The sequence below is a fragment of the Camelus dromedarius genome, chromosome 23 (assembly GCF_036321535.1).
Source record: "Camelus dromedarius isolate mCamDro1 chromosome 23, mCamDro1.pat, whole genome shotgun sequence".
Classification (NCBI taxonomy): domain Eukaryota; kingdom Metazoa; phylum Chordata; class Mammalia; order Artiodactyla; family Camelidae; genus Camelus; species Camelus dromedarius.
The window spans coordinates 56,631-78,384 of record NC_087458.1 but is presented as its reverse complement, the minus strand read 5'-3'; the positions used below and the strand labels follow the sequence as shown (position 1 = coordinate 78,384).

Here is a 21,754-nt window from a genome sequence, read left to right as displayed (position 1 = left end):
GTTTCTTAGTTTTGCTTGTATTTTTCAAGCCCTCACACCTTTTTGTTCCCTGTTTGAGGATCACAGCGAGTTCCTTCGAGGCAGGGAAGGAGGGTTTAGTCTGCCTGCTGTTGGCTGGTGAGAGCCCCACAGCCTGTTCGGACTCTTGCTCCAGAAACCAGCACCCACACTGGGCCTCAGCTCCAGTGTTTTCTGACGTAGTTAGTTCTCCCCTTCCCCTCCTTCTTACTGGCTCTGCCGTTTTCCTCTTTCTGTGACAACAAGGGCACTGAACTGAGCTGGCACAGTCCTCTGGGGTGGGGTCGCTGGTCCCGGTGAGGCCACCCCATCCCTGTCGGCCCACACCAGCCCCTGTGCTGCTGGCGTCACGTGTAACTGGGACCCTGGTCTTCCTTCGTCCTGTGTCACCCAGGTTCTCGGGACCGGAAGTCAGGTGGGAGGCTTAGCTCCCCAAAGCCAGAGCGGCAGAGGGGCCAGAATTCCAAGGCACCCGTGGCCCCGCCAGACAGGTGAGTGCCCCCCACCCTGCGCCCCACACAAACCACGTTGGCTTCTTTGCCGCCAGACAGGCAGGCCTAGAGGCCGCCGGGTTGTTGCTCTTGGCTCTGATCCAGAGGCAAGAGTATGGCCCAGCTCATGTCTTATTCTGCCCCCATGTGGGTCTTGGAACACACGGCTCAGGGCCGGGAGAGGGGCAGGGCAGGGCAGGGCAGGGCATGGGAAGTAGAGCCTAGATCTCCTTTTCCCAGGAAGTGGGCTCGGAGTCCCTGCCACCTGCAGCTCTGGGTTGAGGGCCGGGTTGAAGGGGACATCAGGCCGGCGGGCAAAGCGCCCCCCACACATCCCTGGCCCTTGGCCCACAGCAGTGTGGGGTTTCAGCTCGCCACAGTGTAGGGCGCAGATGAGGACTGCAGCCGGGGATGAGTTAGCGGAGCCCCAGCTGAGCCTGGACGCTACGCCCCCCTCACCCTCCCCGGTCTGTGCACCACAGACCGGGGAGTGGGAGGGAGTGTGGGGAGGCCACACCCCCCATGGCCAGAACCAGGGCTGCAGTCAGGAGGCAGTGCTCTCCACCTTGGGGGCCTCCATTCACTGGGGAGGGGTGCCCTCCACCTGGGCACAGCTTCTGGGGTCCAGGCCCCTGGGCTGGCCGCCCTCCGCGCCCTCTTGACGGCCTCCCGGCCCCTGCAGGAAGCGCCCATTGTCACCCCAGTCCAAGAGCTCTGGCAAGGTCACCAGTGTGCCTGGCAAAGCCTCGGACTCCAGCGCTGCCTCCGCCTCCGCCGGCACCAAGTCAGGGAAGGCCAGCACGCTGTCCCGGCGGGAGGAGCTGCTCAAGCAGCTGAAGGCCGTGGAGGACGCCATCGCCCGCAAGCGGGCCAAGATCCCCGGGAAGGTGTAGGCCCGTGCTCTGCTCCTGGGGCACAGACGCTCCTGTTTTTATAAATAGGGTAAGCACAGCCATTTTGGATTTTGCAGTTTATGTCTTATTTTGGCTGTGATTCTTTTTAAAAATTGAAAAAGAAAAAAAAAAGTTCCTCAGCTGGAAGAGAAGCCACACACACGGAATGAAGAGGACGCTGAGCCCCAGACTGAACCAGCCCCTCCCAGAGTGGAGTCCTGCCAGACTGGCGCCGACTTTACGTAATTTACGAGTCCAGGGCGCCCACGTGAGCCCCACCCTCTTTTCCTCCCTCTGCTCGTCAGGGTGCCCACTGCCATGTGGGGCCCCGACGCACCACCCCCACCGTCACCAGGAACACCAGTGCTGCTGAGCGTCCTGCCTGTCCCTGCCACCCCAGGATCAAAAAATATATATATTCTTGACTGAAGTCTGATTGGGAAATACTTCCTGTCTTTTATTTTAAGCATCAAATTGTTTTAGTTGATTTAAAAAGGAAAAAAAATACAGAAAAGGAAAAAAAAAGGCCAAGAGTATTGTTGGGCGTCTCAGATGTGGAGGGTCTTTTTTTGAGGGGTCTCCTAAAATAAAATATTTTGATAAGCAGCGGTTTTGCCCTCGTGGTGATGTTTGCCCGGGCCTGGGCCCCCCACCTCCACCCTCCCCTTGGCGAGGGCCAGGCCACCCCATGACAGCCCCTGGGCCCTGGCTGACGGAGCCTGAGGATGGGGCTCCTGCTGGGAGACCCCTGTGAGGTTCCCTGGAGCCGCCAGCCCGGCGCAGCTCCCCTAACCCGGTGTGGGGCCTCTGCCCCCAGCCCTGGTCTGGCGGGGCTTCGTGAATGCCGGGTGCCTGCGTTTGAGCAAGGACCCCCCCACACAGCCCTAAAGCCCAGTTCAACACTCAGCGCCTCAGCGGACGGTTCGACCACATGTGGACGTGAGACACCCTGGCTGGGCCACTCTGCTGTCTCGCTGCAGGGCAGGAGCAGGCGCCCACCACAGCCCCTTCTTTCCACCCCAGAGAGCCCCAGCAGGACAGGACTACCAGGAGATCCCTTCCTTGGGGACTGAACTTGCAGAGTGGGGCCAGGGGCCTCGGAGCTCCTCTGCCCTTGGGTGACTTGACTTGCAGACGGGTGGTCCCCCCAGAGCCTAGCCAGGCCGTGTCAGGAGGCAGCAGCCCGGGTCCTGGCCTGGTGCTGTAGCCCGAGGAGCTGTGTCCAGTTACGGGATGCATTCTGAGGCGCTCTGTCCCAAGGCTGCGTGGCCAGTAAAATGTGGGACAGGAGAAGGGAGTGGGAGGGAGTGCCGCTGAGGTGGCCGTGCCAAGGGGCCTCCTGTAGGGACGGTCTCCAGGGCCCAGCCTCGCCGGTCCCTTGGCCTGGCACGCAATGCCTCTTGCCTCACCCACCTCGCGTGTGCTGAGCAATTTTTCAAATCTGATTTGCCATCGGGTCAAAGCCAGGTGCTAAGGGAATGCCCATTCTCTGAATGGGTGGCCTTCATGGACATGGAGTCAGAATCCAGGACACCTCGGGTGACAGCCTGTCCCTGCCTTCTGCACCCCCTGGCCACTGGGCCCCATCTGCCAGCCAGGCAGTGACGGCCTCTGAAGCCGGGAGCCCACAGGTGAGTCCACCTCGCAGGTCTCTGCACTCAGCCCATTCCCTGCTGGCCTGACTGGGCCTCTGACGCCTGGGTGGGAGCTCCAGTCCTGGGTCCCTGGACCCGAGCTGAGTTTAAACTAGCAGCTCTCCATCCAGGGGCAGGCACCTGACCTGGGAGGGCTGAGGTCCTGGCAAGGGGGTCACATGCAAAGGTTGGGAATGATCAGAGTTCCTCAAGTCCCACACCTCTGCTTACAGACTGCTCCCAGACCCCCTGCCCCTCCAGTCCTCCTCCTCCCCCTCCTCCTCCAGGGCACAGGCCTGCTTGCCTTCCTCCCACCCCAGGGCCTTTGCACTTGCCCTTTCCTGTTCCTGGAACTCTGACCCAGCTGAGCCCTATATTTATTCTCCAAGCTCAGGCCAGGGCTGCCCCGTCCGCTCCGGCCCTCAGCTGTGAGCTGCCCCAGTGCTCCTGGAGTGGCCCCCGCAGTGCAGACCTCCAGTGGGCCTTCCTCAGGTGAGAACCAGTGGTGCCTGACCCAGCACCCAGCACCTGGCCCCACCCTTTCTGTGTTTCCTCCTCATGAAGGAAGGGGCCAGGTCTTCCACAGTCCAGCCCGTGGTCATGGTGTCGGCAAATCCTGCTGGCCGAGAGCAGGGCCCGGGCACTTGGGCCATCACGGTGTCCTCCCCAAGCCCGGCCTCTCTCCAGCCGTGTGTGCTCAAGTCTGCAGCCATCTCAGCCTCTTCTCCTCTCGCTCTTGAATGGATAAAAAAAGACCATTGTTTCAACTCACAATTTTTCTCACTCAGTGTCATTAATGAATGCCTTGCACCAACGAGACAGCTCAGTTCCGTATGAAGATTAAGTTCCTGTGGGTTTCTTGTGGTGGGGGTCACACCCGCCCCCTGGTGATCTACAGCAGCCGCAGTCCCCTCACCCTGCCTCTACACCAGCCCTGTGCCCCAATCCCTGAGGTCTGGCCTCCACCCATCCCTCCTACCCCACCTCCACCCACCTCCATCCCCCTCCAGCATCTCCCCAGGCGGGGATTTGGGAGTGTGGCCAATGGGTGTGGTCTGTATGGGCAGGGATGCAGTGGGTGTGGCTTGAGGGGTGGAGTCTTCCATGACACCTCCTCCAGGACACCCTCCAGCCTTCCTCCTGCAGCCACCTTTCCAGTCTTGCTCAACCCTGGGCTGGTACTTGCCTCGGCTGCCAGAAGGAATGAGGCACTACCTGGGCCCCACCCTGTGTCCTTCCTGTCAGTGCGGGACCCTCTACCTCCGCTAGGGCGCCAGTGCCCTCCGGAAATTTGTCCTCCAGAGTGGCTGCCACGACTCCGCCTAGCAGCTCAGGGCAGCGGTAAGGAAGGGGCGCGAGACCAGCCCCTGGATTCGTCCCCAGTGTGCCCACTTGCTTTGGGCTGTTCAGAACAGACACAGGACACCTGAGGCCCTGCCCCTTGAGTGGGGACCCCCTGCAAGGGAGCTCTGCAGTCTTTCAATCCTGAAGATTGTGCCGGGACCCCAGCCCCAAGGGAGGCAAATGTGTGGCTGAGGGCCGCCTCCCCAGCCTGCAGGTTCTTCCTTCTCGTTGGCTTCTGTCCCAGGCACGGGTGCCAGGCATGGAATGGGTGTCCAGGTGGCCCTCTTCCCTCCACTGTGAGGCAGCTCCGCACCTGGGACGGGGTGAGGCAGGCACACACTCCCTCCCTCCTCCCTGGGGGCTCATGGCCTTCTGGGCCAAGGCAGGAGGGGCTGAGAATTCTTAGAGCCAGGGGTGCTCCTGCAGGAGGGCAGGCCTCTGCTCAGCCTGAGGAGGGTGTTCCTCAACCTGAGCATCTGTCCTGGTAGGGGGTGAGGGGCTAGGCTGTGTCCCCCAAAACATGTTGCTGTCCTAGCCCTGGTGCCTGTGAAGAGTGTGCCTTCACTTGGGAAAAGGGCCTCTGCAGGTGTGATCAGGGCCAGGGCCTTGATGTCATCCTGGCTTTCGGTGTGTGTCTTTAGAAGATACAGAAAAGGAGACACGCGGGGGAAGAGGCCACGTGAAGATGGAGGCAGAGGTTGGACTGATGCGTTTACAAGCCAGGGACCCCCCAAGAGTCACCAGGAGCCACCGCGAGCTGGGGGAGAGGCAGAAGGACCCTCTCTCAGTGGCCCCAGGAGGAGCCAACCCGACTGACCCTTTGATTTGGGGCCTCTGGCTTCCAGAGCTGGGGAACATCGAACTTGTGTTGTTTTAAGCCCCCCAGTCTGTGGTACTGTGCTATGGCCGCCCCAGGAAGCGAATACAGGTGGTGAGCTCCCTGTTGCAGGAGGTGTGCGAGCAGAGGGCGGATGGCGGTGGGCAGGCACCTTGTGGGCAGGAGCAGCCCTGGGGACTCATCCATCTGTCTGTTCATCCATCCGTCAGGACACAGCACCTGCTGCGGGAACATTTCCTCCAGACTGAGGCCGGGAACCATCTTCTGCCTCACCTGGGCCCCGGGAGGGCAGGGCAGCCCCCCATACAGGTGCAGGCTTGAGGCCAGAGTCACACTGCTGAGCCGAGGCACTGGGAGGGCCCAGGCGTCCCACCACCTTCTCCAGCCCCATCTCAGGTCTCCCTGTCCATGGAGACTGGGGCCTTAATGGTGTATGCTCTGGCTCCTGCCAGCCGGTGAGGAGAGACCAGTAGGCGGGTTGACTCCACCTTCCCCACCCCAGACCCTCCTCAGCTGGACATGTATTTGATTGTTTGACTGATCTGAGAGGACCAGGGCAGACAGGGCCTTCAGCCTTGGAGGGTGGCTGGGAACCAGTGGACCCTCCCCAGGATGGTGTCCAAACCTCAGGCATTCAAAACTTTGCAAGATCTGATCCAAACTCTCTCCTTTTCAGATTAACGAAGGCACCTCCAGCATCCCCAGCTGGCAGCACTGAGTTGGCACAGGTGGGCTCCTGGGGTCTCCTTGTAACGCTTCTTAGGGGGCACGGCACTTCAAAGTTTCCAAGGCATTGCCAAGCCTTCCGTCTCAGACTTGCGCTTCTGTTGACTAAAACCACAGAAGCCCAAAGTAGAATCCTGAAGACACTCTCTGGCCCTCAGCCCCCAAGTCTTCTGGAACCACCCGCTGCTGGTGGGCGAGAGGAGGCAGGCACCAAGGTGCACCGGATGAAAACTGGACCCAGCCTCATGTCCACCAACAGGGACAGAGAATCAACCCTGGTGGAGGACTAGTCAGCCGCCTAACGAGGGCGAGCCCCTTGCCCCAGGTCACCAGGTCTGAGCAGCAAAAACATACAAGCTGAATCAGAAGCAACAATCAAAGAAGCAGGCTGCAGAAGGATACTCAGCCTGAAACCCTTCTATAGAATGGGCAGGACCCCTTCTCAGCTCCATTTGCCTGGGGTAGGGTCCCTCTGGGTAGGGATGGGGTAAGAAGGGAAGGGAGGGGGGTGGGGGTGAGGAGGGGGAGGGAGGTGGGGGTGAGGAGGGGGAGGGAGGTGGGGGTGAGGAGGGGGAGGGAGGTGGGGGTGAGGAGAGGGCAAGGGATGTGGGTATGGCCCACCCTGGGCTGGGCAGAGGGGACAGCGGCAGGAGGGAAGGAGGAAGCCGGCCCAGGCGCTTCCCCCAGGAGGAAGCGGCGCCCGGATTTTCCCCAGGTGTGGCCTGAGGTATAAAGGTGTCGTGTGAGCACCCAGAGCCGCCACACCAGGTCAGCCTGCAGCTACGCCTGGAACCCTGGGCAGGTGCACTGCCGCTCGAAGCCCGGAGCCCAGTCGACGCTGTTCGATGGTGAGCCTGAGCCGCTGCCTCCCCCACGTGCCCACTGAGCTGGAGCCTCCTGGCCCTGGATGGTTGGTGGCTCACTGACCCCAGGCTGAAGATGTTGGGATAGGGTCCCGGGAACCCCCAAATCTGGGGGCAAAAGGGGGTCAAGGAGCCCGGGTGGGCTGAGGGGCTAGTCCCTCTGAGCCTTAGTTCCCCCACTGTAGCGGGGGGCTGTCCCCTGCCTTTCCACAGGGAGCAGAGCCCCCTTCCTTGGGCACCCCCTGACCACCCACCACCTACTCCACCAGCTCATCCCTGGCCTCCTGCTTCTGGTCTGGCTGCCCGCCAGCCTGGCTCGCCACAGCCCCCCGCTCTGGGCAGGGGCCCACGCCCACGCCCACAGGACCCCGCGCTGCTACTTGCCGGAGGAGCTGCCCCTGGGCCATGCCCCTCCCCACCTGCTGGCTCGAGCTGCCAGGTGGGAGCAGGCTTTGCCAGTAGCCCTCGTGTCCAGCCTGGAGGCGGCAGCCCGCAGGAGGCGGCGTTCGGGGCCCCCGGCTGGTGCCCAGTGCCCAGTGCTGCAGCCAGAGGAGGTGCTGGAAGCTGACCTCCACCAGCGCTCCATCTCTCCCTGGAGATACCGGTGAGAGCTGGGGGCTCCCTGGGCACTGTGTGGCGTTGGGCCCCTCCCTCCCCTCTCTGGGCCTCAGTGCTTTCACCTGCTGAATAGGCTCAGCATCGGACCTCAGACCTTGGTCCGGCCAGCCCCCCACCCAGGGGGCAGGGCTCCTCCGGCCAGCTCCTCCCCAGCCCTCGGCCACCAGGTTCCCCTGGGGAAATTTGGGAGCCCCTACTGAGCCCCTACAGGGGCTGGGCTGGGCCTGGTGTGGAGAGGGGGGTCTCCTGTGCCCTGGGAGAGCCGCAGGCGACACGGGCAGTCACCCACTGAGCATTGGCTGTGTGCCCAGCCCCCTGGGGACCCCACACCACCCACCCCACAGCCCAGGGCGCCCCAGGCTCCCTGACACCCCGTCCGCCCCGACAGCGTGGACATGGATGAGAGCCGCTACCCGCAGAAGCTGGCCTTCGCCGAGTGCCTGTGCAGGGGCTGCATCAACGCCAAGACGGGCCACGAGACGGCGGCACTCAACTCTGTGCTGCTGCACCAGAGCCTGCTTGTGCTGCGCCGCCGGCCCTGCCCGCCGGCCGCCGCGGGGCCGCCCACGCCCGGGGCCTTCGCCTTCCACGCGGAGTTCATCCGCGTGCCCGTGGGCTGCACCTGCGTCCTGCCCAGGTCAGCGAGGTGACCGCCGGCTCGGCTCCCGGACTGGCCAGCGGGACCTCTCCCCAAGAGGCCCCTCCTATTTATGTGTATTTATTGGTTATTTATGTGCCCCTGGGGCTCCTGGGCAGGTCCCCAGGCTCCAGGCCTCTGCTCTGAGGTGACAGTGGAGATGGGGCCCAGAAGGGACTCTGCGCTGGCCAGTCCCCACCTGGAGACACGGTTTACCCTGGAATATTTTTGCTCTTCTAGAACTTCTTAAAACAACAACAGAAAAGGTGTCCTGATGGCTGCTTCCACCTCGGTAGCCCCCTGGGCTCCCCTCGCCCCCACCCCTCCCTGGTCTCAGCCTCCCTCTCCCCAGCCCCCGGGAGACACAAGTACCCTGTATTTCTTAAAGTGATTATTTTATATATGAGTCCGTGTTATTAAACTGAGGAGCAGCCCCCGAGCACAGTGCTGGATGGCAGGGGGCAGTGGGTGAGGACACACCCCTCGCCCTCACCCCTTCCTGGTCCTCCACACCCAGCTGGTCCCCCAGCGGCAGCTACTGACCCAGAGTCTGGTGTGGGCCACACCAGAAGGTTCTGTGCATGAACCCAGACACGCCCTTGGCCATGCAGCGGCTCCGGGGCCAGGGGGTGGGCCCTGCTCTCAAAGCCCAGCCCTCTCCTGATGGGCATGGGTGTGGCCCCGGGGATGCACCCCCCTGCCCCGTGGACGGGCGCCCTGAGGGTGACTTCCCAGGTGGTCGGCTCAGGGGGCCCGTCTGCATCCTGGCTGAGTCACACTCCCACAGCCCCAGCAGAGAGGCCCAGGCAGCTCTGGATGCCCCCTCGGGTTTCCATCCACCACTGTGACCTGCCAGAGCAGGGGCAGCGGGGGCCCAGCCTGCCCTCACCAGAGTGTCCTGAGGCCGAATGCATTTTGGGGCATCTGGTTCAGGGGCCCAGAGCGTGTGGCCTCAGCAGCTCCAGCTTTGCTACCACCCTCCGTGGAGCCCCCATGTCCCCAGTGCGCCCAGGCCCGGCGAGACTCAGGGCTGATGTGGGGCTGGGGCGCTGCAGGGCAGTGGTCTGCACCCCTCGCCGGTCTCACCCACTGACTGACACTCACTGTGTGGAAGTGCCTGGGAAGAGGGGAAGGGTCTCAGAGAAGGCTTCCCGGAGGAGGTGGCCTTTGTCATGAGCCTGGAGGGCTCTTCACTCTGCACTTACTTGCTGAGTGGGTGCCGTGTGTCCAGCACTGGGAGGAGAGCAGTGAACAAAACAGACAGCCCCACCCGCCCTGAGGGTGACCGGCAGCCCAAGGCAGGCAGCAAAGCACTTGGCCTGCTGGTGAAGGAACCAGGGGCAGTGATGCAGGCAGGGAAGAGGTGGCCCCTGAGAACGGCCATGGTGGCCATCCGGGGCCTGGTGTTCCAGGCAGAGGGGAGCCTGTGCTCAGGGGTGGAGGGAGGCCCGTGTGGCTGGAGCCCTGGGAGAGGGGTGATGGGGGCCAGCCCAGTAGGAGCCGGGGTGGAGATGGTGTCTGTCCCGGGCTGTGGGAGCTTGTGGGCCCTAAGCTGGGCACCGGACGGGACAGGGCAGTGCTGGGCCTGGGGGTGGGGGAGAAACAGTGGGACGACTGGATTTATGCTGATGGTGGAGCCAGGATTGGGCGGGAGGTGCGTGAGGGGCAGTCAGGGGGGCTTGAAGTTTAGCTGACTTTCTGGAAGGCCGGAGTGGCCATCCCTGGGGTGGGGCCAGACTGAGATGCTGGTACAGTGTTGAGTGCTGGCTGCCTGGGCAGGGTGTACGCCAGGCCAGAGGCTGAAGGGCTAGGACCCCCGGCTCTGGAAGAAGCAGAGCGGGGTAAGCAGCAGGTGAGCCGCTTCAGGACTTCTCCAGACTTGGGGGCAGTGGGTGCCTGGGGAGGAGGGGGCTTCCCAGGCTGGGGTGGGACAGGCGGGAGCCAGGAGGCCCACGCCTGGGCCTGCCGTGGCTGGTGAGTGTGTGCGGTGTGTGCTGGGGGGGGTTGTAAGGGGCGGTGTGTATGTGTTACCGAACCACATTTGGTCTGTTGGCCTGCTGATCACACATCCCACAGCCCCCCTCCCTCACTGTCTAAAAACCCCTCCAGGTAGGGGGAGGGTGTAGCTCAGTGGTAGAGCGTGTGCTTAGTGTGTTCGAGGTCCTGGGTTCCATCCCCAGGACCTCCATTAAAATAAGTTAATAAATCTAATCACCCCCCAAAAAACAACAAAAAATTAAATAAAAACCAGTCCCTGAAACCCACTGGGGAGTTGGGGTCTGCTGAGCATGAGCCGTCTGGCTCCTTACTTGGCGCCTGCAATGAGCACTGCACTCGCCTGGACCGCAGCCCAGTGCCAGTAGGCTGGCTTTCTGCGCACAGGCGGGCAGACCCAGGTTTGGTTTGGTAACAATTCTGGTGCCCAGGTGGGATGGGGACCTGAGTGGGCACATGCCCGTGGCACACTGGCCCCCGGGAGTCCTCCAGCAGGAGAGCCCTAGCAGGTCAGGTCGAGGGGCTCGTGGGACGCACACTCCCTTCCCCCAGGCCTGGACGTTCATTTCCAGAGGAGAAACTCAGGCACGAGGGGTTCCAGATACGTGTTTCAGGGAACAGGCGAGGCACTGAGGCTCCAGTGCAGCTCAGGAGACGACCGCGCAGCCAGGGGTGAACGGGGAAGGGGCCGCAGCCACAGGCGTGCCCGGGCGTAGGGGCTGCCGGAGCTCCGGCCCTGGTCACACCACCTCGTCTGTCACTGGCACAGGGTTTTCCTGGGGGCCACCCGTGGGGGCCCCCGCAGCTGCCGCCGCCTCCTCTCCTGGCTTCTTGCGGGCCTCGGCCGGGGGCCGGGGCGGGGGGTTGCTGGGCGGCTGCTTGATGGTGCCCCCCACCTGCGGCCGCTCCTTGGGCTTGGGCTCGATCGGGGTCCACTGCTCGCCACGGATGGCCGCCTGCAGGACACGGAGGGGCTGGGCCACAGGGTCCTCCCGGGCAGCCTCCGCCCCATCTCACCATCCCCGCACTCCCCACAGCTGAGAGGGGCAGGACAGGACTGAAGGGACTGCAGCTCAGAGAGGGTAAGTGACTGAGGCCTCTCAAGGGCCGTCTGCTGCAGCTCTGCTCCAGGCAAACCCAGCCCCAGGTCTTGGAGAGCATTCTCGAGGCATCTGCCTGGCTAACAGGCTCCGAGAAGTGCCCCTGACAGCACCTTGGACTGGAAGAGGGAAGTCTGATCAACGACTCCCAGGCCAGGCCAGGCCCCTCTGAGCCTCCGCTTCCTTGTGTAAGGTTGGGACCCTGCCACCCCCCCATTACAGGGCCATGGCGTGGATTACGGGAGGCGTGTAGGGGACCAGCCAGCACATTGCATGGGCCATCAACGGAGGCCACACCATCACTGTCCCCACCACAACCTGAGCAAGGACACGGCCGGCCTCGAGGCCGAGGCTGCTGAGGACCAATGGGGCTGACCACGGGGACACTACTCACCAGCAGGTAGATGCCACTGGCGATGACCAAGCAGGCTGTCCCCAGGATGGTGGCAAGCAGGAAGCCGGCAGGTACCGACAGCCTGGCGGGGGCGAGGGTGGATGCAGGGGACAGAAGGGCGGTCAGAAGAGGGTCCACAGCCCCAGGCCTTGGTCAGAGACCACAGAATTGCAGGACGAAGCAGACTGTAAGCGTGTTCAGGGGGGCCCCTGACCTGCCAAAGACTGGTCTTCTCACTTCGGGGCCCCCGAGCTGTTCTCAGCCAGGTCTGTTGACAAGCCTGGGGACACTGGCTCTTGGCCCCCAGCCGGCACGCTGGGAAGACACCCAGGCAGCTGCCAATGGCTGGGTGCCACGACCTCCCCAGCAGCGACCCAGCTGCGTACATACGACGCAGCTGAGCAGAGCTGCCCGGCTGAGCCCAGTGAACCTGGGACCCTGAGGTTCCGGGTCTAAGCTACTGAGGTTGGGGTGAATGGTGACCCCGCAAGTTATAGTGGATACAGGGCTGGGGAACCTCTGGCAGAACCTGGGCCCTGGGTTCTTGTTTGGAACAGCATCTGGACCGGGAGGGGCCTCAGTCCACCCAAGCAGTGCGGCGCAGGCAGCCCGCAGGTGGGGCCTCCTGACCCTGAGAGGGCGCGGGGACTCACCCAAGGTGCAGGAAGGCCCGGATGTAGTAATTCCTGGTGAGGGGCCCGAACAGCTTCACCACTCTGGTCATGTACTTCTGTCCACTAGGCCAAGAGAAGGGAAGCAGACAGACCGTGTCCTACTCGGCACACAGCACCACCCGCCCAGCCCAGAGCACCCCCGCTGAGCGGGCACCAGAGGGACGGGACCAGGCTCCTCCATGGTGGCTGGCCAGGCACCCAGCCCTGTGAGCTCTGCCCAGCTCCCAGAAGGACCCCAGAGCAGGCCGGGGAGACTTACCACCTCTCCATGGTGGAGCCCTTGCTCCGCTTCCCCCGGGGGTACTCCAGCAGGCAGATGAGAACTCCTGCCGCACTGAAGCTGCAGTTAAGGAAGAGCCCGCTGACTAACGGGCCACAGGGAGCCCCCTTTGCTGATAGAAAAACAGAGAGGTGCAGCCGCTGCCTGAAGTCACACAGCCAGGAAGCAGCCAGGAGGGATTCGAGCAGGTCTGGCCACTTTGCTGCCTCCTTCCCTGTCCCGGCCCCTCCCTCCCCTACACCTGCCTTGGCTTCCCAAGGACCTGGAACCGCTTGGCCGGCAGAGGACAGTGAGGCCCATCCACTCATGGACAGGCCTGGGCAGGGTGGGGAGGGTGGCTTATAGAAGGGGGTGCAGGGGGATCTGAGCATCCCCGAGGCCTCAGTGTCAGCCCTTGGGGGCCACTGACACCTCCCATCCTTGCCAGAACCCGGCCCGGGCAAATCTGTCATTTCCTGCTCTGAGCCCCTCCTGCCTTCCCCATCGCCGCTGGGAGTGCAGAGGAGCAGAGGTGTGAGCAGCCCTCTGCAAACTGTGAGGTGTGTCTGCCCCCAGCCCCGCCTGGGGTCTGCAGCAGGAGGATACATGGAGTACGTGCCCAGGTACCACTGGGTGAACTGGCCCGCTGTGGCCACGATGCCCCCCGTGATGAGGACTGTGGGCAGAGGAGAAGCAGGTCAGTAGGTGCCCCCCATCCCTGCAGGGGCCCTGGCCACCTCCCACGGGCTTCCCCCCCACAGTGGGGCTGTCAGCCCACCGCGGAGCTGTGCTTGAGTCTGTCACCGTGTTTGCTGGGCAAGGGGCCCAGGCGGATGCAGACCCTGGCAGGTGATGGGGCGTAGGCATGGGGTCAGGATGCCTTCCCCTGGGAGCAGCGTGTGGGCGGAAGGAGCTGCCAAGGCAGGGTGGGGGGCGGGGCCTGGGCCCGCTCCGTGGGCGCCCCTCCCCCCCGTGCCCTGTCTGGTGCTGACATCCTGTTTCGGATGGAGTTTGTCTCTCCCAGCCCTCTGCTCAGATCTGTGCTCCTGGTCGCTGCAGGGACACGAGGGTCTCGGTCTTTCCTCCCCAGTAATGCAGTTTGGGCAGTAACACGAGCACGACACACAATGCCGCGTTTTAGCCGTTTCACAGCGGGTGGCTCAGGAAGCGCATTCACATCGCTGCGCCACTGTCCCCGCGTCTCACATCCCCAGCCGTTCACGGAGGTTTAATTACTACGTGACGGGCGCACACGTACGCTTGAGAACTTTACTTCTCGTGTGACTCCCCCGATGTGACCTCGCCCAGTCAAGGTCCCCGTCACCCCGGAAGTCTCTCTCGGCTCTTCTGGGGTCAGCGGTCATCCCGGCCCTTCGTGTGGGTCACTCTTGCTGACTAGTTTTCGACTGAATCGTCCACAGGTGACCTGTTCTGTGACCTCGGGGACGTGTCAGTTGCTTCCGGTTTGGGGCTACCATGAATGGTATTGAATTTAATTTATTTGTTGACTGTGGCTGCAGAGAGAAACTTACCTAATTTTATGTTTTCTCTTTAATGAGCACTTTTGTTGCTTCGCCTGCCTTTTGCTGACTTGATGGAACTTTAAAATCCCTCTTCCTGAACCACGTATGGACTTGAGAATGTTTCACTTCGATCTCACCCCAGGTTACCAGTGATATTCATTCTTTACAGCCAACACGGACTCGCTGTGTCCTCCCTCTGGTGCTGCTGCCCCTCCCCCTGGACCCAGCTTCGCTCTGGCCGAAGCTCACCCCTCTGTGGTCCTTTCCCGGGACCAGAACTTCCTGGTCAGTGGTCCTTGCGACACAGGGTCGGGGAGGGCAGCCCCGGTCGGAAGGGGGACCTTCCCACAAGCCGCCCCATCTGATGGTGGATGTCGGGGCATCACTGTAAAGAAGACACAGAACAGCCCTGCCCCCCGGGTGTTGGCTGAGGACAGGGAAGCCACCACGGGGGTACCATCTGCGCCCTTGGGACAGGAATCCAGGCCTCTCAGCCCCACGCTCAGAGCCTGCAGTCACCCTCTCCTGCTGGGGGCTGGGGGTCTGCCAAGGACAGCTCTGGGCAGAAATGAGATGAGGAGAGCCATCTACTGACCTTCTGGGTTCTCAGCCACTCCAGACCCAGGAGAGACCACCCTCCAAAATGTGACCTTGCCCTGTGGGCAGGCCGGATACCTCACCCGTCTCTGCTCCCCTACCCGTCCCAGCTTGGCCAGCTCCTCTGCCCCCAGCTGGCATTGGTGGGTGAGGTGGGCGTGTCTGGGTCTCGCTTCCAAGTGTACAGTGCAGACCCCACTGCTCCTTGACCAGAGCAAGGCTGGGTGATGGGGCCCTGCCGTCCCTCCGAGGAGCACCTGGGGAGCTGGGAGGGAGGGGCAGTGGGGGCCATTTACAGCACTGTGCACAGGGCCCTTCTCAGCAGACCCAGGGCTGGGCCCCAGAGAGAGGGTCACCCCTCCGTGGGCCAAGCGCCTGGCCAGGAGGCAGGAGGAGCCCACCTCTGCACCCCAGGGCCCCTGGGAAGGAGCCTCCACACCAGGACAGGAGGGGCCACAGGGGCGGGTCAGGCCGGGTTTTTCCAACCCGATGGGTGGTGACTCTCCGGAAACCACCAGGGGCGAAACGCCTCTTCCCCTGGCTGCAACTTCCTCTTTTCAGGGGGTGAGTGGAGGAGTGAAGTAGGAACAGCTGTGGCAGCGGGACAGAGGATGGGAGGTGGGGTGCATGTGTCTGCAGGGCAGGAGGGCAATGAATCCATCTCCTCAACCTGAGGGCTGCAGCCTGTCCTGACACTGGCCCCAGGCCCTTTCCCACGGGGCTGCAGGTCCCTGGCAGAAGGCTCCAGACTCGGCCCCCACCCCCAGGCTTCAGTTCCCACTTCCTGACCTGCAGTCTGGGGTCTCTGGCTGGTCAGGACCCTGCTCCCCACCCCCGTCTCCAGCCTGCTCCTTTCCCCCTTCCCCGGCACGCAGCCTAGGGTGGCTGACTCCTGGCCCTCAGCTTTGCTCTGCTGGGCCCTGGCCAATCCTGAGGGTTTAAGTTTCGGCGCCCCTCACCCCAGGTTCAGCCGTCCCTGTGTCCCCCACCCCAAGTGCCAGAGCCCTGGTGCCCACTCACTCAGGCCAGATGCCAGCGCCTGCTCGTTGGCCCACATGGCCCACTCGATCTGCCCCATGGCGGCCGCACGTCTCCCCAGGGCTCCTCCGACTGGCTCAGACCCTTCGGACCCCGCGGCCCGAGCTCCGCCTGCCTCCTGCCAGCCCCGCCCAGAGTTTCCCAAGTTCCGGGGCCGCCTTGCTGCTCGCTCCGCCCCACCCTGGCTCCAGGTGACTGGCCAGACCAGCAGGCAGGCGGGCCCATGCTCCCAGGAGCCTTGCCCCCTACCCCTTCCACGAGAGCCTGGGCCCCCGGGAGCTCAGGGAGAGACCCAGCCACCCTGGCTTCAGTGGTGCCCCCCTGCAGAGGGAGCAGGGCCTCAGGCCAGGAACCCCTAAGGCCTCATGGGGATCCCTCCCTGGCAGTCAGAGCAGGCCCAGCTCCGCCTCATCTGGCCTTGGGCTAGTGCAGGTGTGGGCAGCTGCAGCCCCTTTGCTCACCAGCACTGTCTTGGGGGGCCCCCAGGGTGCAGCTTCTGGGAAAACCCAGCGTGTAGGAGGGCAGGGTCCTGTCCTGTCACCTCCCTCCTCTACCCTACCTTTGGGTCAAGGTCAGGACTCTCCAGCAGCAGGAAGCTGACCCTTTTGGGACAATGAGGGGAGCCAGGAGGTAGGTCAGAGGGCGCAAGTGCCCACCCCCTCTCCTCCCAGCCTGGTTGGGACAGTGGGGAGGGACTAGGAACACGGATGGAGTAGGTCACGCAAAGGAGGGAGCGACCCAGTGCTTTCAGACCCACAGACCCACAGCTTCTCAATCAGCACTGCCCGCCTTCCTTCCTGGACCCAAACCACATCCCAGGCCATGAGCCTTAGTGACCAGGTCTGTCACAGTGTGGCCGGGGCTGTGGGGGGTGGCAAGCTGAGCAAGAGGGCGAGCTGGGGGGAAGGTGAGTCCTCAGCCCCTCCTGCCAAGCCCACGGCAGCCCCTTCCCAGTCCTCACTGCAGAATGACCGCAAGGGCCCAGAGAAAGCACACCAGGCAGAGTCAGCTCACTGCCTTTACTCTGGGGCCAGACAGAGTCCCGTTCACCTCTCAGTGCTGCTCCCCGCCCCGCTCCAGACACACCGCTGGTCTTTCTGTGAATAAACTGCAGGCACATGGGCCTAAGCTCAGGGTCTGGAGGAACACTTCACGGAGGTGTCCTGAGGCTGCTCCCTGCACGGTGACTTGTCCTCCAGGGGGGACACTGATTGGCCATCTTCTCCTTGGGGCAGTGGGGGTGGCCCAAGTTCAGGGACAGAGAGCACTTCACTGGTAGAGGCACTGGCAGCTCCACCTGGCTGGCTGGTCCCCCACGTCTGTCTCCTGATCTGGGCTCCCATCTCAGCAAAGTGTAGGTGCAGGTGGGGAAGATGAGGTACTGGGGGGCTCCTGACCGCCTGGGTGCCTGCAGGTGTTTCTCCACTGCCCCAACTCTGCCACGGCACATTGCCGGGCCCAGAGTGAGGCAGCCACCCACAATCCCAACAAGCAGGGTGGGCCGACCACCACACCCGGCTCCCCAGTCCCAGTGAAGTGGCCCCTTCACCCAGTGGCAGCTGGGGCTCCACTAAGGTGCTCAGGCGGCTGGCTTCGGCAGACCATCAGGGCCCAGCAGGCGAGCACCAGGGTCGTCCAGGACTTGAGGCCCAGGCCCTACCTGGCGGGCACAGAAATTAATGTCAGGGCAGGTGACAGGGAGGGGCAGAATGCACCTGCCCTCCCGGGTAAGTGCAGATCAGAAGATGACAACCCCATGGTGACGCTGGCCCTGGGCCCAAGCCTCAGGCAGAGCTGGGGTCCCGCGGGCACTTGCCTCCACAGCCCAGACTTGGGGTGGAGAGCAGGTTCTGGGATGGAAGATAGGGGCTGTGTCCGGGGGCACAAGGTCACGGGTCTTGGAATCAGACAGATCTAAGGGAAATCCCAGCCCCACCACTGAGCAGGACCCTGACCTGGTCTGGTGGGGTGACCTGGAGGCCCCCACATTCCCCAGCACGGGAACGCTGCCCCACGCACCCCAGGGCCCTCACAAGTCCACTGTGAGTGAGCGAGGGAAACGCTGGGTGCTTTGAAACCCGAGGAGCAGGGTTCCTGCTACCTGACTGACCCTCAGCAAGGTGGCCCCCCACCTGGCCGAGCCCACAGGCCTGTGACGGGTGCAGCCGGGGCTCACCTGGGTGGCAATGATGTACTTGATGCCGCCAGGAGCGGGGTCCACGCCCAGCACAGCTTTAAGCTCGTCCGAGAGCAGGGCAGGCTCCACAGGCAGCCCCTGCAGAAACCTGGGAGAGAACGGCAGGCTGGCCCGGGGTCCGCAGACGCAGGTGTGCGGACAGGTGGCTCCAGGACGGAAGCCCCAGAGTGGCTGCGCGGCTTGGGCTGTGACTGCCACCAGGATGGGCTCTTGTGGGCTGACGCACAAGTGCTGCTTGCCCCGCCCTGAATATTCTTAGTGCCACCAGGCTGTCCACCCCAAGTGGTTGGTGGTACGCTTCATGTCACCTGTGTCTCACCACGTGTGCTAAGCACTGTGCAGGAACGCCAGGGGCCTGGTGGGGTCCCTGAGGGGAGGTTTCGGTGCTGCCCCCTTGCCCTGGCCTGTGGCTACTGCCACGCACGTTGGGTAGCAGAGCTTAAGAAAACACCTCAGTTCAAGCACAAACCTACAAACCACCCACAGGGTGACCAGGGCAATGAGCCCCCAGAGGGCACACCAGCCGGTCTGTCCTCGGTCCTGTGGTCTGTCCCATCTGGTGGGGATGTAGTATCCAGCCCCTCCCACTAGAAGGGGCACTGCCCCCTCACAGTGATGGACACAAGGACCCCACATGCCCCCCACACCCCCAGGGGGCAGGTGTCCCCATGCTGAGAACAGGGCCCCTCAGAACAGCTGGAGAGAAGAAATGCAGACACTCTGCACAGAAGCCGCTGGCGGCGTGCGTGCACGTGGGTGTGGGTGTGGGTGGGCTGGGCTGGGCGGAGAAGCGTCCAGGTCACACGGAGGCGTCCTTGAGGATACACCGCCTGAGGTCTCCACGGGTCAACCCCCACCACAGCCTGAGGAGGAGAACCCACGCCTCCCACCCCTGCCTCCCGGACAGCGGCCCACAACTCACTTGTCTCCATTCGACTCAGGTGGGAAGCTGTGCCTCACGGCAGCCACAAACTCAGCCACGGTCTCGTCCAGAGTGAAGATTACAGCATTGGGACCCGCGTCAAATGTGTAGGCCACCTGGAACCATGCGTTCAGCGTGACCAGGCACCACAGCTCAGACCCGCTCCCAGGTGCCAGGCGAGCTCCCACCCACTCGGGACAGGGGGCTTGGACGTGGGGCCACGCAGCCGAATGAACCGCAGTGAGACAGAGCCCACCCGTGCCGGCCAGCCTGCCTTGGTGTGCCCGTGGAGGGCATTGAAGCGGTGCACCAGGTGGATGATGCGCCGAGACGTGTCATTGAGGTAGGAGATGGGCGGGAAGGTGTCCAGGCAGGTGGCGTGGAACTGGTTGCTGTCCTGCATGGTCAGCCGGCCGAAGGCCTGGAAGTCCCGCTCCCGGACACAGCGGGCCATCTCCACCATGCGGGCCGGCACCACCGCCTCGGCGCGGAACTGCAAGGCAGACAGTCTCCTAATGGCGTGGGCCCACTGGGGCTACGGGGCTGAGGGGCTGGGCTCCCAGGGCCCCCAGGGAGCGGCCCGCCCGCTGAGCGCGGCCTCACCCTGAGCAGGGGGCTAGTCTCCACGCTGGTCTGCATGCCCACGGTGCTGCCCGTCAGCTTCTTCCCGGCGCTCACCTGCCCCAAGGGAGAGATGGCCTGGACCGCGCCCTGAAGCCCCGCCCTCCCCACTCCTGCACCCCCAGCTCAGCCGGGCCAGCCAGAGGGGGCCCCTCGCTCCACAGCCGTCTCACTCACCACGAGGATGAGGACTCGGAGTTCGGGCCAGTGTGACTCAGGGGCCACCTGCCGGGCGATGCTGTCCTTCCCGTCAGCCCGCTCTCCCATCTGCCACTCCACGAAGCCGCCGTACAGGCTGCGGCAAGCGCTGCCCGAGCCCCTGCGGGCCACTTCCGAGAGGTCACTCTCCACCCCATAGACGCGGGCCAGGGTGTAGGCTGCAGGCACAGGAGCAGGCAGGGCAGAGAGGCTCAGACAGGCTGGGGTCCGTCCTGGGCTCAGAGCCATGGGAGAGAAGGAATCCCAGCTCCCAAGGTGGGCATCCCCCACGGTGGGCTCAGGCACTCAGGACTTAAAAGGAGCAGCTGCCCCGGAAGCCTGCTAGGGACCTGGGGGCCCGTGCCCGGGGGCCTGGGCAGGCAGAGCTCTCTGAGGAGCTCTGAGGGGTGGTGGTGTAGGGGGTTTGCTGGGTCACTGGTCTCAGGACTCTGAGAACGTGACCCCTACCGCCCATCGCTGTGGTGACCAGCTTTGCCCCCAGGCAGGGGCCAGGGGCCCTGCTGGAGGGTGAGCCAAAACAGGGAGGGCAGAGCTGGGGTGTAGAGCAAGAGGGATGGACTCCCGGTGGGAGGACCAGAACCTGGAGCCAGCCGTACCCCCTTGGAATCCCACTACGTAAGCCACAGAATCCCCCTACTCAGTTTAAGCCGGTTTGGGGGGTTTCTGCCATGTGCAGGGTCCCATCCACGGGTCCCTGGGAGATCTCGGCACTCAGACATGCGAGATCACCCAGGCCACGGCGGGTGTGAGGGGCACCCACCTAGGCAGGCATAGCCGGCCGCTGAGGAGGCCAGGCCCGCAGCCGTGGGGAAGTTGTTCTCCGAGGCGATGTGAACCTTGCAGCTGTGGCTGAGGGGCAGTGGGTCTTCCGGGCTGCCGCTCCTGCGCTTGCAGGCCAGACGGCGGACTACAGGGAGAAGGAGTCGGCGCTGGGCAGAGCCGCCCGCCTGTCGTGGGCCAGCACCCTTGGGACTGGTCTCCACCCGAACCTCTCCCCGTGACTTCCTTCTTGGGAGGCCCCAGGCCCGGACTTGGCCACGCTGACAGGCGACCGTGGTCCCTGGGGCATGGGACGTGGCGGGCAAAGTGGCAGCAGCACCATCTGTGCCCTGGACCCCTGCGGCCTGAAGACCCAGCAGCTCCGGGCCCCCACTCACTCTCCTTCAGGCAGGCCTGGAGGCGCGGCTGCCCAATGTCCTCCTCGCGGCCGTTCAGCCAAATCCGGTCCTCCGTGAAGTCTCTGCTGATGGCGGCCGTCGTGGTGGTTTTTAACTAGGAAGGGAAACGCAAGGCCACCTCAGGAGCGGGTGCCCGCCAAGCACTCCTCTCTGAGGGTCCCTCCTGGTCACCCAACCAGGACAGTGGCCTTGCTGGAAAGCAGGGAGGTGGAGGCCCAGGCGGGCCAGGCTCGGTCGGTGGGGATGCCACACAGGCGTCCACTACACAGGGGACGGCCTGTTTCCACGTTCCACATCAGGGCCACTGGACCGGGCACAGGGAATGAAGGACAGGGACCCCCAGAGGAGGACCAGGCGTGTGCGCACGATGAGCATTCCTAACAGCGGCGGGTGGAACGGACACCGTTCATTGGCGGCGGGTTTGTTGCTACCATTCGGAAACAAAGGTTCTGTAAATATTTTTGGTGTTTGCTGCCAGTCCACGCTAACCTGATCCTGGTGCAAAGTGACGCTCAGAGAGGAGTTGATGGGCAGGATCAGCTTCTCATCCCGCTTTCCCCCTGGAACAGACAACCCGAGGCAAAGCCAGTCAGTCCACCCGAGGGGCCAGCGGGGCCCAGCCCACCCGCCCCGCGGGCGGGTCCACCGCCCAAACCGGCCCCTCTGAATCCCAGTTTCCCCGTCCGCAGGCCCCCCAACACCGCGCCCCCAGGCCCGCATACTCACAGTACTTGATGACCGCGATGTTGACCGGCGCAGTGCAGGTCACCGCCACGACCGGCTTCTCTGCGGCCATGGCCGAGGAACCGCGCGACCCCAGCCCACGACCGCGGGCCTTTCCAACCCGCGCCGCAGCCGGCCGAGCAATTGGTCGGCACCGCCCCATCTGTCCGCGCGCCGCCCAATCAGCGGCGGGCCTGGCCCACACTCCACTTTACAGCCAATGAACTGGATCGGACGACGGGCTGCTGACGC

The 21,754-nt window shown here is 63.7% G+C and overlaps 4 protein-coding genes across 8 annotated transcripts in view; 2 read left to right on the top strand and 2 right to left on the bottom strand.

The window, feature by feature from the left end:
* Nucleotides 1–2,008, top strand: part of ZC3H18 (zinc finger CCCH-type containing 18) — a 46,561-nt gene extending 44,553 nt beyond the window's left edge. For all 4 annotated transcript variants that reach the window (XM_031436647.2, XM_031436646.2, XM_031436645.2 and 1 more), the window contains 2 exons: nucleotides 413–509; nucleotides 1,192–2,008. In XM_031436647.2, the coding sequence (XP_031292507.1) occupies nucleotides 413–509; nucleotides 1,192–1,402 (308 nt within the window). In that variant the 3' untranslated portion in view covers nucleotides 1,403–2,008. The remainder of the gene's footprint in view (nucleotides 1–412; nucleotides 510–1,191) is intronic.
* An 887-nt stretch (nucleotides 2,009–2,895) lies between these two features.
* On the top strand, nucleotides 2,896–8,553 carry IL17C (interleukin 17C). Its single transcript, XM_064478138.1, has 3 exons — nucleotides 2,896–3,033; nucleotides 6,993–7,411; nucleotides 7,814–8,553. The coding sequence occupies exons 1-3, from the start codon at nucleotides 2,896–2,898 to the stop codon at nucleotides 8,073–8,075; spliced, it is 819 nt and encodes a 272-aa protein (XP_064334208.1). The 3' UTR covers nucleotides 8,076–8,553.
* Nucleotides 8,554–10,647: 2,094 nt separating this feature from the next.
* LOC105104683 (cytochrome b-245 light chain) lies at nucleotides 10,648–15,784 on the bottom strand. Of its 2 annotated transcripts, XM_010998437.3 has the most exons (6): nucleotides 15,625–15,784; nucleotides 13,091–13,160; nucleotides 12,485–12,559; nucleotides 12,205–12,288; nucleotides 11,552–11,633; nucleotides 10,648–11,013 (listed from the first exon to the last, which is right to left on the bottom strand). In XM_010998437.3, exons 1-6 carry the CDS (start codon nucleotides 15,680–15,682, stop codon nucleotides 10,798–10,800), a joined length of 585 nt encoding a protein of 194 aa, XP_010996739.2. In that variant the 5' UTR covers nucleotides 15,683–15,784; the 3' UTR covers nucleotides 10,648–10,797. The 2 variants fall into 2 exon arrangements, with proteins under 2 accessions (XP_010996739.2, XP_064333724.1); XM_064477654.1 differs by lacking the exon at nucleotides 13,091–13,160 and having other exon boundaries at nucleotides 12,485–12,617; nucleotides 15,625–15,775.
* An 862-nt stretch (nucleotides 15,785–16,646) lies between these two features.
* On the bottom strand, nucleotides 16,647–21,649 carry MVD (mevalonate diphosphate decarboxylase). Its single transcript, XM_031436667.2, has 10 exons — nucleotides 21,506–21,649; nucleotides 21,269–21,339; nucleotides 20,759–20,873; nucleotides 20,362–20,508; nucleotides 19,560–19,759; nucleotides 19,365–19,439; nucleotides 19,036–19,254; nucleotides 18,762–18,877; nucleotides 17,819–17,927; nucleotides 16,647–17,302 (listed from the first exon to the last, which is right to left on the bottom strand). Exons 1-10 carry the CDS (start codon nucleotides 21,573–21,575, stop codon nucleotides 17,222–17,224), a joined length of 1,203 nt encoding a protein of 400 aa, XP_031292527.2. The 5' UTR covers nucleotides 21,576–21,649; the 3' UTR covers nucleotides 16,647–17,221.
* Between the last annotated feature and the right edge of the window lie 105 nt (nucleotides 21,650–21,754).